Raw genomic sequence first — 14,811 nt, forward strand, 5'->3', positions numbered from 1 at the left:
GAGGTGATCGTGCCCCTGTACTCGGCACTGGTGAGGCCGCACCTCGAATCCTGTATTCAGTTTTGGGCCCCTCACTCCAAGAAGGACATGGAGGTGCTGGAGCGTGTCCAGAGAAGGGCAACGAAGCTGGTGAAGGGCCTGGAGCACAAGTCTGATGAGGAGCGGCTGAGGGAACTGGGGCTGTTTAGTCTGGAGAAGAGGAGGCTGAGGGGAGACCTCATCGCGTCTGAAAGGAGGTTGTAGTGAGGTGGGTGTTGGTCTCTTCTCCCAAGTAACAAGCGATAGGACGAGAGGAAATGGCCTCAAGTTGCGCCAAGGGAGGTTTAGATTGGACATTAGGAGAAATTTCTTTACTGAAAGAGTGGTCAGGCCTTGGAACAGGCTGCCCAGGGAAGTGGTTGAGTCCCCATCCCTGGAGGTATTTAAAAGACATGTAGACATGGTGCTTAGGGACATGGTTTAATGGTGGACTTAGCAGTGCTAGGTTAATGGTTGGACTTGATGATCTTAAAGGTTTTTTCCAACCTATGTGATTCTGTGATTCTATGACGCAGTTGCTGTGGTCTCAACTTCATTTTGGGTGAACAACCGAAAAAGATTTAAGTCTTACAAAGACACTGGACCAGGTTGCCCAGAGAAGCTGTGGATGCCCCATCTTTGGAAGCGTTCAAAGTCAGCTTGGATGCGGCTTTGATCAACCTGATCTGGTGGGAGATGTCCCTGTCCATGGTGTGTGTGGGGTTGGTCTAGATGATCTTTGAAGGTCCTTTCCAAGCCAAAGCACTCGATGATTCTATGAAATGTTCCCCATCAGTTTAGCACGAGGTTGGCTCTAAGTTTTACAGCCCTTTGAGAAGGCACTGCAAGAAGACTGGGATATTATTTTCATACCTGGGTCTTTCCAAGTGTAATTATTTGAGGAGAGAACTTCTTCAGTCTGTGCGAGGACTGGGAAGAGGCGTCATTCCTATGGGATGTGGACATTGGGGGAAACCACAAAAAAATCCTCAACAGTCCTGCATTGCAGTTATAATCAAATGTTTCATATACAACATGCAGCTATAAAAGGGACTGCGATGGTTTTGATTGCAGGATGAAGTAATGGCTTGAACTGTGAAGAAGAAATCCATTTAGATGGCATTGATAATAGCACTGGCAACAGCATACAAGAGAAGCTGAAAGCTTTTAAATAGAGGGAGAAAGTATTAAACGTTTCAAAGGCAGTTTGTATTGTTTGCCAATGTTCCTGGTGGCTTTGCTGTTGGTGTTACAGCTTCTACGGAGAGGAGCGTGGCACGTGGAAGGGTGCTCAGGTCCAGGGGAGGAGAGGGGCTGCCGAGGGAGGTCACTGGCTCAGTCTTGCCGAAAATGGCACAAATCGACTGTGTTGCGGTGGCTGGTCATCTGCTCCTCCAGCGTATCACCATCATACATCAGCGGTACCCACCAAGCGAGCGATCCCATCCCCATTATTTCAGTGCTTTGCATGTGGCCACCATCCCTGGAAGTATTTAAAAGACGTGTAGATGAGGCCCTTAGGGACATGGTTTAGTGGATATGGTGCGTTGGGTTGACGGTTGGACATGATGATCTTAGAGGTCTTTTCCAACCTGTATGATTCTATGATTCTATGGCACCATTGCAGTTCACTCTGATTTAATTGCTGAGGTAAATTAAGATTTAAATCCATGAGATGGAAACCCTTGCTTTCAATCATCAGGTCTAGTCTTGTTCCTCGTCTTTATTCACCAGCTGTTTTTCTGGCGGAATCTTTATTCTCATTGGTTGATAACCATTATAATATACTTGCAACTATTTTTCTTTCGCAAGTCAGGAGGATTTATTAGGTAGGTACATCTTTATTTAGGCAATTAGGTAGCTTAATAGGTACTCATTGAGGTTGATAATTTTTCCCAGGTTTTGAAAATGGTAAATGAGATCTGTGCTGGATTATTTCTTTTCTTGAGATTAACATTAAACTGCATTTGAATGGAAATTCAGATTCAATTGAACCAAATTAAAATAGTTATTTTAAAGTGTTTGTTTCACAATTAGAACTAATTCTTGAAAGTAGAGAATTGTTTATGGATAAATTAACAGGTTATTGCTGGTCACTATGTATTTAAAACGAATGGATCCCCTGTATTTATGTTTATATATTGGAAGAAGGCAGGTGCTTTTCTATTTTTCAATTTCTGATCACTTTTTCAACCTCTAATATCATAGTCAGTGAACTAAGTTATTTGAATAATCCAAATCAGGTTCTTTAAATAAAGTAGGTCTTAAAGTAGAAAGTGTTTATGTGAGATTTGACCTTTTTATTTTTAAGAAGAAAGAAATAATGTTGATAGAAATTCCATAAATTAAACATTTTAATGGAATTACTTGTTTTTTTTCTGTGGATTTGGGGTCCTCAGGCAGCTGGCAGGTGGGGATAGAGACGTTATGGGAGATCGGAGTGGCTTCCAAGTGGAACTGGTGCAGAAGCTTGGAGGGTTGCTGGTGTGTTTGAGGAGCACTTTTAAGCCCAAATCCTGTGTTTTGTTCTGCTGCGTGCTAAGGAATAAGGATATTGTCATTTTTTTTTTACTATTTCTCCTAAATGAGGATTTTGCATTGCCACCTGGGAGGCTCGGAGTGGAAGAGGTCCCTCCTGCCTCACCGCTGCCTGGTGCTGTCCGTAACTGTTGCCCCGGTTATGATCCGGTTTTTTCTCAGGAATCAAATGTCAGCATGCAAATGTGATTTCTTACTATGTAAGGATTACTTTAAAAAAAGTAAGCTAAGCCTGAAGAAGATATCCAGAAGTAAAAGAAAACCATCCTTTAAGAGCCACTCGTATTGCCGTCAGCGCCAAGAAATCCTCTCCGTTTCAGCTGGCTGAAACGCCGTTAGGATGCTCTTGGGTTTGTGTTTAATTTATATACATCAGATACTCTAATATTTCAAATATAGGTGCATTTATGCAGGTGTTTGTGTGGGTTTTTTGGATCGGATGGTCTCGTGTGTTGAGTGCGCACTCGTCTGCGTAGCACGGGGGTGTTAAATCTGAGCATCTCCTGCAGCTCTTGCTGCTGAGGCGAGTCGTCCTTGTTGCTAACCCTCACTTTCCATGTTGGCTTGGAAATCTCCCTTTTTTTTGCTTTATATAGATCAATTTAAGAGGGAATGTATTTTGCTAGCATTGCTTGCCGGCTCCTGTCTGAAGTTTCTGTGATTTTCTTCCATTTCTGAGCAACTTCGCTGTGTTTGGAGGCAAGGAAGACACGTTGAGCTGGGCATCAACTGACCGTCGACTCCACATTGCTGAGCCCTTTTCTCCCTCTTGGTCCAGTTTTTGCTTTGGGTTTACTGGTCTGTTGGAAGAAACATTTCCATTTCCCAAGCGATGTGAAGTTGGTCTTGCAGAAAAGGCTGGAGGAAAGACCCAGCATTTCCACTCTCCAAGTGACATGAAGTCAATCAAGAAGAGAAGACTGGAGGAAGGACACAGCAGCTCGGCGTTTGACCATGGGAAAGAGAAGAAGAAAAATCAGACTTGGTCAACATGAACTTCTATGAAGCACCAACGTGAAATTGCCGGACTCGGGCAAAGTTACTGCTGCTTCCAGGCATGCAAGGGAAGAGCCCAGATCTCAACCTACAGAGTGTTTTATCAGCCCAGGACCTCCACCCGTAATATTTCTAGCGCAAGACACTGTGATTTTCCCATCGCGCTCGGCCCCGGCGTTGGCGGCGGACCTCCGACAGCTACGACGCTGTTTTTAAACATTTTTATAGCGTTCTTCTACCCCCGTTTTATTAAAAATTTTTCTTCTCCTGTCCACCCCGGGGGTGGGGGAAAGACAACCCTCAACCTTGTGTAGTCAAGGTTATGGCGATAAATTCTGTAGCATTGTCACTTCTATTCGGAGTAAATTGGCTGGCCGCTTTCGGGCTGAAGGGAAGATAATTTGCTGTAGTATTTCAAATGGATTAGAAATGGATTTGAAGGGAAAGTTCATGCCTCCCATTACAAAGGCTAGAAAGAAGACTATCTTAAGGCACTGTTCACACTCTGGCCTTCATTATCCACGCTTAATACCTTTCCTATTTTCCAGCGTTAATGAAATTTCCTGCCGGAGCGGGCCTTCTGGACGGACGGGAGGACTCTTTAGATCCGCGGGCTTGTGCGGCAGAAAGGGAATTACAAGCCCCTCGTGTCGAGGGGCTGGCGTATTCTTCAGGTCCTTGGCCCGGCTATTATCTCATTAATTTTATCCTCTTTTCTCAATACAGTTCATTTCCAAAGGCCGTCCTTTCCATTAGGGTAACAATTCAGCGGAGAGCTGTGACACCGCCGCCGATGAAAAGCGACGGGGCGTTTGGCGCAGCTCCTTGCCCTCCGTTAGAGCCGTCCTTCCCCTCGCCCGCCTCGCCGGCGGCTTTTTCCCCGCGGCTGCCGGGTCGGATGTCACTAACGGGGAGGAACACACGCACCGGTGGTTCCGTTGGGGCTACACAATCGCTTGGGAGCAACAACTTGGCTTAAGAGGAAAATAGAGGTTTCCTACGGGTGAAGGTTGGGCAATTAAATTTCCCCTCTGCTCTTCTGTATGGGCTCAGGTTCCACCGTGATTTTTTGATATAAAACCTATTTTACCTTCAATTTTAAATCTCTTATGGCTCCTATAATATACATAAATATAATAAATATCCTAATATATATAAATATAATAAATATTCTAATTCATATAAGAAATAATAACTATATTAATAAACATAATAAATATTATAATAAATACTATCCTATAAATAACAGATGTGGCCAAAGCTGAACCCGATGCTTGCATTCAGCTGCTGAAATCCCCCGCGAAGCATCGCCAGTGTTTCCCAGTGAGCGGCATCTCCTCTCCCGTTGCGTTTGCATCGGGAGCCCCCCATGATGGCGTGAACATCTACGGGCAGGGGGTCCACCAGCCCCAGGCTGAATCCCCCGGGCTCACCCCCTACAAAGTTGCACCTCCAGTTTCTGGGGAACGAAGGGTAGAGGAGGCGACCTCCAAGGTTAAAAGGGAATAAATACAAATACAAATAGCTAAGCCCCCTGGGGAGGTGTTTAAGGTGGGTTATTGGGGTCCATTGCACCCCACGGGGGGGATAACCCCCATTAATGTTGACTTTTTAGATAGAAGCGTTTCCAGGTGAGGAGCTGGGCTGGTTCAGAGCCTCCGTGGAGGCTGAGCGGTGCTGGAGACATCCCTGCTTGGGCACTTCCACTACCCAGAAGGTGGAAATGGAGGTGGTCAAGCCCCCAGTGAGCTTGAGCTGAGCTCCTGGTTGAGACTTCAGTCCGGTGGCACTTGGGGCTTTGGCAGCCTGAGTTGATGCTCTGCAGAAGCTTTGCTTGGAGGCCACCTAGATGGTCATTTTTCTACCTCAAAAATGCAATGACTACAAATTGGAGGAAGTTCATCCCCACTCCCTTTGCGGGGTGAGATGCTTTTCTATGCTCTCTACCAAAATCCTTGAAAAATCTCAGTGGGGACATCCCTAACGGGAGATAACGGCGCCCGTGGTCCCTCGCATTTGGGGCTTGACCATCCCTAAGGAATGCCAGAGGGGAGAGCGTGCCGCGGTGCACATTGCTGCTCCGCTCCTCTTCTACTAGCTTTTTCTTTTTAATATTGCTTTATAAAAGTATCAAATGTTTTACAATCTGCAGCTGTTGCTATTCGCTCGGCAGCTGCTACCTGCTTGCTCTCTGCTCACATACCAGGGGTCAGATGCCACCGGGTAATAACTCTTGATAAATGGTGACTTTCGAACAAGGAGCGCCGGAGTGTGCAACCACTTCAGAGGGTTGAGTGAGTGCAGCAAAGCGAGAAAATAAATATCCTGAGGATTTGGGGGATTCAACCAGCCAGGCTCTTAAACTGGTGCTTAAACCAGCGCTGTTTAGGCTCAGCCGGCACGAGCAGCCCCCGGTGCTGTGCATGACTTGGGTTGGGTTGGATTTTATCGATATTACAGCCATAGGAGGTTTTTTTTTCCCCTATATTTTTTGTTTTGCACCCCGCTGATGTTTTTCCAAGGAAGCACACCGAGGATAGGAGCAGTTCTCTAAGTTCTCATTAGAGGCAGAAAAACACTGTGCTGGAGAGGTGGCAAGCGATGCTCAGGGAGGTCTGCCCGTGCCAGGAGAAGTGGGGAGGATTTTGGGTGTGCGACGCCCGGGTTGGTTAGGGACGGGCAAGGAGAACCAAAATCCATGCAGGAATAGGAAAAGCTTCTTCTTCGGAGCGGGCTGTTGGTGTAGCTCTGGTGCACCGTGGTTTTAGGGTTGGGATGTCTCGAGATATGAGGCCCGGATATTATTCCATTCATATATATATGTGTGTGTGTGTATGTATATGTGTGTGTGTGTATATATATAAAAATTTATATATGATAATATAATATAGATTATTGAATATATATAGATTTATATTCAATATATATTGAAATATATTATCTATAGATAATATGTATAGCTATATAGATAGAGACATCTATATAGGTATAGGTATATATATCGAGTAGATATGGATATAGATAGAGACAGATATCTACATAGATATCTGTATATATAATCTATATAGATATATCTATATAGATATAGAGATTATATATATATAGTTTTATGTATACTGTGTAGATACATAAGATATATGTCTATATATAGTCTATATATATTTCTATTATTGTATCTATTATTAGATTATATATATCTGTAGAGATTATATATAGATATATTATATATAGCCAAGGGCTCGGGGCTCGGGGCTGTGAGATGCCAGCACAGCAAAACCCCCAGGCCCTGGGCGCTGCCTCAGCTGCGCAACAGCCCGGCCTTCCCTCCTTCCCCCCCTCTAACAGACTAAAAGAAAATATTAAAGCTGTAATTATTATAGATTTAAAATAATATCTATATATTATACCTCTCATCTCTAGATATTACTGAATATATATAATTCAATATATATTCCATATATATGTTCAATAATATCTGAATAAGATAAAATACTAAAAATAGCAATGCTATCTGGGCCTCGTATCTCTATCAATTATCTCTAGATATTATTGAATATATATATTGAATATCTCTAGATATTATCTGAATATATATGTAATTCAATATATGTATTTAGTATATATATTCAATAATATCTAGAGATAATTGATAGATAGGTAATAATACATAGATTTTTATATAAGTGTCTATATTATTATATATAATCTATAGATAATATATAGGTATTCATATATCAAATAATATGTATACCTATGTATAGATATATCTATATATAGATATATATTATCCACAGATTATATATAGCATATATATAGAATTATATATATTCGATAATTTCTATATCTTTTTATACAGAAATAGATTTAAATATATAATATATATTGTACATATGAAACATATATAATATATATATTATGCATACATACACATATATATGAAGTAATATCCAGGCATCATATCTCCGTCAGTACCATTTTATGGGCGTTCCTCCGTGTTTTCTATGTCAAAATCAAAGTACACGTATCTCCGGTCAGTAACGGTTCCCCTGGTGCTGCGGGTACAGCCAGCAACCGCTCGGTCTCTGACGGGCGCTCTGACTGTGTCCTTCGCAAGCAGCAGTTCTGGCTGCCTCTGCCCTGCAGACTTGGGAGTTTTCAGGAGGCTTCTTTCCAGCTGTGTTTTCTGAAGAAGACTTTACGGAGCCTCCTTGAAGTGACTGATGCTTATAGCTCAGTGCTGGCCAAAACAGGAGCCCAGAAGCCATCGGCACTGCAGACCCCATGGATGGTGGCGTGGAGCATCCCAGTGCCCTCCCGGAGCTGCCGGGAGGAAGAGGAGGAGGAGGAGAGCTGGAGCTGGGATGGGTTGTCTTGTCACAGCCACGGTGGTGCTTTGATATATTATGATACCTTTATTAGAATCATGGAATAGTTTGGGTTGGAAGGGACCGTTGAAGGGCATCCAGTCCAACGCCCCTGCCATGGGCAGGGACATCTCCCGGAGACATCTCCCGGAGATATCTCCCGGTCTCCCCGGAGCCTTCTCTTCTCCAGGCTGAACAACCCCAACTCTCTCAGCCTTTCCTCACAGGGGAGGTGCTCCAGCCCTTGGACCATTTCTGTGGCCTCCTCTGGACCCGCTCCAACAGGTCCATGTCTGTGTGGTGCTGGGGACCCCAGAGCTGGACGCAGTGCTCCAGGGGGTCTCACCAGAGCGGAGCAGAGGGGGAGCATCCCCTCCCTCGACCTGCTGGCCATTAGGTGTTTGATATCATTTTTATCAGCTGCATTAGGCCACCGTTACAGCCACGAGATCTTTCTCCAGGTCCTGCAGCCAATGCTGGCTGCCACCTTGGGCTTGCAGAGGTTTGCTGTGAGCTGCTGGGTGGTCCATGGGTGGCCCTAGTGTCCCTCCTGCCATCGGTACCTTCAGACAACAATGCCACTGCTGTGGCTCTTTGCGAGTAACCTGGTTTTGTAAAAATTAAGACTTGATGCTCCTCTCCGGAGCAGTTTCATGAGGACCAAGCCCATGGGGAAACGGGAACCGGGGCAGCAGCTTCTTTGTGCATTCCCCATCCCCTCCGCAAAAACCAGGCAGCAATTCTCCCAGCTCGGTAGCCAGTGGCAACAGCCCGATGAAATGAATAGGCTGTCACGCTAAGCACTAAGAAATGTAACTATTACATTTTACAATTCTCTTTTTCTTCGCAGCACATGTTCATTTAAAGGTAATGCTCTCCGGGGTTTGCATTCTGCTGATAGGATAGCGGGATCTTAATTTACAGATATTCTCCAGTAATGCGCGGTTTATATACGTTCTGCTAATAGCATTATGAGCATAGTTTGGACTAATACAAAATTAGAGCTCTAATTTGCATAAACAAATTACTGTTTGGATTAGCGCTAAATGAGGAAGACGACTGATATTTGAGGAGATTTGATTTGGCTGCAACGGCGCTGTTTGTATAACGGCGTTTGTACGAAAATGAGCTGGGTGGCTCCGCGCCGGTTGGGAGGGAGGTGGGATGGCGCAGGAGATGCCGGGTCATGAACCGGAGGGGTTTTTGGTGGCAGATGAGCCCCTCTGGGACATATTTGTCCCTAGGGTGTCACTTCAGAGCTTACTGATCCTTCAGAATAACCTTATGGGCAGCACTAACTGAATCGCAGCTCCCGACCCATCGCCGTCCCGCTGCCGTGCTGCAGGGTTTGTGGATGTAGGGGAGAGATGGAGGGGTGGAGAAGGGTCCCCAACGCTGTCCGCTCGACCCCGCTTGGGTCCCAGCATCTGCTCCAGGCGATAGATGGGGGACGGCAGCGGTCTTGGGCAACTTCTCCCATGCAGGGATGTAGCGAAACCCTTGCAAGAGCTAGATTTGGGGGGGGAAATAATAAAGTCAAGGTTATAGTACCTAATAATAATAATAATAATAATGATAACGATGATACCAAAAATATCAAAGCTTGTAGAGCTCTGTAAAACTTGGCTAAGCTCAGGGGAGGTCCCGCGTTGCCAATTTCCTCGTGTGATTGCATCCACGTTTCTTTCTCTGTTTACTGCTGGGGTTGGAGCTGCAAGCCAAGGGTGTGAGATGGAGCATCAGCCCTGGCTGCGTGGGCTCACCTGGATCCCATTTCGGATGCACCAGCCTGCCTGTTAAGAAGCCACGTGCCAGCGGTGCGGATCGAAGCCGTGCCGTGTGCGAGGCATTGGGGTCGACAGCAAATATCTGCAGAGTTTAGGGACAAACACCTTTGCTGTGTCCTAGCAGGCTACGGTTGGATGGGGACCTGACCTTCGACACGTGGTCTCTTCTGCGGCATTGCCGTGGGCAAGCTGGGGAAAAGAAATCGCTTTTTGTTGCACAGGGGAAGTGGTGCCAAGGGGAGAGTCCTTGAAGGTTGGTTTTTTTGGTGTAAATCACAGGGAATCAGAGCTTCTTCTCTGTCTACAGCAAGAGCATCCCTGGTTCCTCCCTGCATCACCTCCATCCTCAGGCAGCCGAGGGTTTGCTCATGAAGCAGCAGCGATATCTTCCCTAGTTTGGGCTTAGCTTGATTTTATCGTTTTCTTGCAGGTCCCCGCTATTAAACCAAATGCGCCCGTCGCCCCAAGGTGGGAAGTCCCAGCACGTGCAACAGAGATGGAGGAGCAAAGGCTATTGCTGCATCGGCGGGGTGATGTACCGAGTGTCGGCGAATAAACTCTCCAAGACTTCCAGCACCCCTGGCCGGGGCAGAGACCTGAGCACCAAGAGCCCCGGCAGAGCAGGTGAGCAGCAAGAATTTGTCCCAGTTTGCGTCCAAAATCCAATGACATCCCGGCATCGGCATTGAGATCGGCTTTTAGCTGCTTATTCCCAGCCCACGTGTTGCAACTCGTCCTCAGGCCCCGCAGGAGCTCAGACGCAAAGGTGACGGGCATCCCCATCGTTGCCAAAGCGCATCCCCCAGCCCTTCTGGCTTTACAGTAGCACCGAAGGGAAAATAATGTAGAAGAAATGAAAGGTTTAAGAAAATTGAGATTTTTCTTAACTCGGGCTTAGTTCAAGCTTGTAGAGACACGCCGTTAAACTTGTTCCTTTTTTTAACCTGAGCGGAGTCTTGGGCAGCTTCAAACGGCACCGCAAGGTTAAACGTATTTGAGACGCTCATCAAATTACATTCAATATTGACCTAAGAAAGATGGGAGGATCATTCTGCAGATAACTATGAAACAGGCATTTCGTCGCAGTTACTGGCTTTACATTTAGCTTCAATTAAATTTGTGTTTCAGCTCCTCTTGTACTTGATGCCTCAAGTGTGGCTCTTAGCCAAGACCAGGTTTTTAACTGTGCTTAAAGTAATTTTTTGAGTTTCTAGTTGGGGTCAAATGTTTTTGCTCCGTAACTGCTTTATTGACAAATTCTGGGGACAGTTAAGCTGGGAAAGGCAAAACCAACGGCTTTGTGCTATTGTTTTTCTTTGCTGGAAGGATGAAGGGTGCAGAGACGAGTATGTTCATGGATGTGCTATAAAAGAGGCAATTTAATGCCGAAGTCATTTTATGTACGGTGGGAAAGTGGATGAAGAGAGGCAATAAATAGCGCAGTGTCGTTGAGAGGTGCAGCCTCTGAAGCTGCCTGCACCCCGATTCGTGTGAGCGTTATGGGGCGTCCTGGGTAGTTTTAAACCCACAAAGAACAGGGATTAGGGAGGGAAGGAGCTTTGTGCAGGCACAAAAATCCCATCAGCAGGAGAGCTGAGCAGCTCCGGGAAGTTTGAAAAGCATGAGGAGAATGAGGAGCAAACAGCAACGTCTCAATAAAGAGTAAATAACTCCCCCCCGACACTCGCACGCAGCCGGTAAGTGGTGTTGGAGAGAAAATGGAGAGGGGAAAATGAGGGACAGGCAGAAGAGGGACGGCCGGTGATGATAAATCCTTACTGCACATCATCACTAGCGGGGAGGAAGACAGAGATTTAGCTTAAACCACAGATTAGCTGCCCCGGCCACACGACGATGGGAAATGAAGATGCCTGCAGATGACGGCAAAGATGAGGATGCTGTGGTGGCCAAGGGGGAGCGGAGCCGATGGAGCATCGCTTTCAGGTAATCTCCCTTCTGAGAGCATTAAAGGAATGCTCGGCAGCGGTTTGGGGATGGTTTGCTGGTGTTTTTGCAACTCAGGTCTGCTCAGGACAGATTTTCAGTGGCTGGCTAGCCTGCAATGTCCTCCTCGCTGCTGGCCCTGCAAATAGGTACGTGCACGCTCATGAGCCTGCGTCCATATGGCTTGTTTTGAAGTCTGAGATCCTACCTGTGTGCTGTTCGTCCTTGGCTTCGATGCTGCATCTGGAGGATGGGCAAGGATCAGCCTTTGGAAGTGTGGAAAAAAAGGCCATAAAGTGAGCTGAGGGGTCTGTAGACCGAGCAAATCGTGGTGTCAGTGACGCTGGATTTTTTTCAAGAGCTTTGCTAACGGCAAAGGGATTTTCCGAAGTGTTTGAATCAGGGTAATCAGCTGCACAAAACCAACTCGAGGGGCGTTCTGCCATAAGCACCAGCCCTGGGCATTGAAGCTGTCACCGAAGGCAGCAAACATCTTGATGGAGTGCAAGAAAATAATATCTTCATCAATGACATAGACAGTGGGATCGAGTGCAGACAACACCAAGCTGAGTGGTGCGGTCGACACGCCTGAGGGACGGGATGCCCTCCAGAGGGACCTGGACAAGGTTGAGAAGTGGGCCCGTGTGAACCTCATGAGGTTCAACCAGACCAAGTGCAATGTCCTGCATCTGGGTCGGGGCAACCCCCAGTCTCAATAGAGGCTGGGGGTTGAAGGGATTGAGAGCAGCCCTGCTGCTCAAGGCCTTGGGGGTACTGGTGGATGAAAAGCTGGACATGAGCCGGCAATGTGCGCTCGCAGCCCAGAAGGCCAACCGTATCCTGGGCAGCGTGGGCAGCAGGTCAAGGGAGGTGATTCTGCCCCTCTGCTCTGCTCTGGTGAGACCCCCCTGGAGCACTGCGTCCAGCTCTGGAACACTCAGCACCAGACAGACATGGACCTGTTGGAGCAGATCCAGAGGAGGCCACGAAAATGATGAGGGGGGTGGAACGCCTCTCTCAGGAAGAAAGGCTGAGAGAGTTGGGGCTGTTCAGCCTGGAGAAGAGAAGGCTCTGGGGAGACCTTATTGCGGCCTTTCAGTACTTCAAGGTGGCTTATAAGAAGGGTGGGGACAGACTTTTTAGCAGGGCCTGTTGCGACAGGACAAGGGGGAATGGTTTTCAACTAAAAGAGGGGAGATTTAGACTAGATGTAAGGAAGAAATTTTTTCCAGTGAGGGTGGTGAAGCACTGGCGCAGGTTGCCCAGTGAGGTGGTAGATGCCCCATCCCTGGGAACATTCCAGGTCTGGTGGGACGGGGCTCTGAGCAACCTGATCTAGGTGAAGATGTCCCTGCCCATGGCAGGGGGGTTGGACTGGATGACCTTTAAAGGTCCCTTCCAACCCAAACTCTTCTATGGTTCTATGATTCTAAGAAAAGGGGTGAAACCCCCAAGATGTGGGCAGTTATATGGAGCAGGTCTGGTTCTGGGTCCAGGTTTCAGGACAGTTGGACCGCTGGGAAGGGTCCAGGGGAGAAGTTATGGCTGGAAGGACTGGAGAAGTGGGGGACCTGGGTCTGTGCAATCTGAAGAGCAGGAGGTCCCCAGGTTCATGAAGAGGAAGCAAAGGAAGGATGTCTTCTCCACGGCCAGGTGGAACAGCCAAAAACCAAGGGGCTTGAACTGTTGCAGGAAAGGTTCAGGAGAGCTTTCGAAGGATGAGGATTATGAAGTGCTGGAGTAAGCTGGGTTGACTCTGAAATCTCCATTATTGGGATTTTTTAAGGAACAGGTTACATGAACTTCTATTTGGGGAGGACACAGGTGGAGTAGGTCCTGCCTTGCAGCAAGGAGGTGGACTTGACTCAAGCTGCTGCCTAATTTCCAGTCCATGCATTGGTAGCTTTAATTTAGGTGCTGGAAGATGGTGAGAGGACTTGACTGTCCACCACCGTGCTTAAATCGCTATTTCTGCTGCTGTTTGGAGCACCAGCATTTCCGAGGCAGCTTTTCCCAAGCCCAGACCTTGCACATGCCATATTTAAAATGCTTGTTCCAGACTATCTTTTTTCATTTATCTAAGTGCAAGAAAGTCTCTAAATTTGTCTGGCCGCCGGGAAACAGCAAAGTCATGTGTAGGCAACTCAGCAAAGGCTGATGGATTCAGCCTGTCTATGAATATCCACCACTGGGCTGGGACCAAGTGGAGAAACGCCAGCCCAGAGTGCAATTTCTGGGAGAAGGATTGAGCCAAAGGTTTGACGGGAGGATTTTTGCAAATTCAGGCATCGGCATTACTCTTGGGGTTTTGCTGGGGGGAAGATTTTGGGTATGGGGAAGGAAACAGCAATGATTTTCAAGGGATTTGGGTTGCAGAGGTGATCTAAAGCAGCTTTAAAAAGCAAAGAATCGGTAAAAGGCACGGGGTGAGCGTGCACCAGCGAGCACTGGAGTTCTGCAAACACTTTTCCCCCTTTTTGATCTCGGTTTCAAAATAATGAGACTTTCACGGAGATGTGCAACTGTCTCGGGATCAGCAGATCAGACCTGCTGGCTGGCGGTGGGGAGGGAGCTGCTCCCCATCATGGCTTTATCGGGGGGTGATGGGACACGGAGGAGATGTGATCCCTCCCCATCTTTCCTTCCCCACTAGTACCACGTCCTTTAGTGAGGTCTCATTTAGAGAAACAGGTTTAATTAGTCCCCCTTTGGGACAGAAGGTCCTTTCCAGGGTTATTTTCTATAAAATACAAATCCGTCTAGTTTTTTTTTTTTAAGATATTTCTTATTTTGCTGTAGTCTCCTTCCCCCTGCCCTGCAGCACGTTGGGTTTGTAACCATAAAGCTCTAGTAACTGGTGTGTGTCAGTATTTTCATGTCATCTTTCAGCTCTCGCCGCAATTCATCCTCCTTCGCAAGGATGGATTCAACAGATACGGGCATCTCTTGCTTTACGATAACTGGGGCTGGCAGGGCGGAAGATTTGTGTGTGCTCATCGAGTACGAGCTTTCACACGTTTACTCAGTGCTCTGTGTTTTCAACACTTGACAAAGTTTATTTAAAAGATGAAAAAAAACAGCTTTTCCGTTCCCTTCCAGTGCCAGACGCTGTGTGTTTGGGGTAGCAGAGAGATGGGAAACGCTCCTGACAGTTTAATAGCTTG

The 14,811-nt window shown here is 46.8% G+C and overlaps 1 protein-coding gene across 7 annotated transcripts in view; it reads left to right on the top strand.

The window, feature by feature from the left end:
• The window catches only part of ZC3H3 (zinc finger CCCH-type containing 3), a 184,297-nt gene that overhangs the window by 114,300 nt on the left and 55,186 nt on the right, over positions 1 to 14,811 (top strand). For all 7 annotated transcript variants that reach the window (XR_012672206.1, XM_075141051.1, XM_075141050.1 and 4 more), the window contains exon 5: positions 10,134 to 10,327. Coding sequence is in view for 6 of the 7 variants with exons in the window: in XM_075141051.1 (XP_074997152.1) it covers positions 10,134 to 10,327 (194 nt within the window). In the remaining variant the exon portion in view is untranslated. The remainder of the gene's footprint in view (positions 1 to 10,133; positions 10,328 to 14,811) is intronic.

The sequence above is a fragment of the Calonectris borealis genome, chromosome 2, assembly GCF_964195595.1.
Source record: "Calonectris borealis chromosome 2, bCalBor7.hap1.2, whole genome shotgun sequence".
In the NCBI taxonomy this organism is placed as follows: Eukaryota; Metazoa; Chordata; class Aves; order Procellariiformes; family Procellariidae; genus Calonectris; species Calonectris borealis.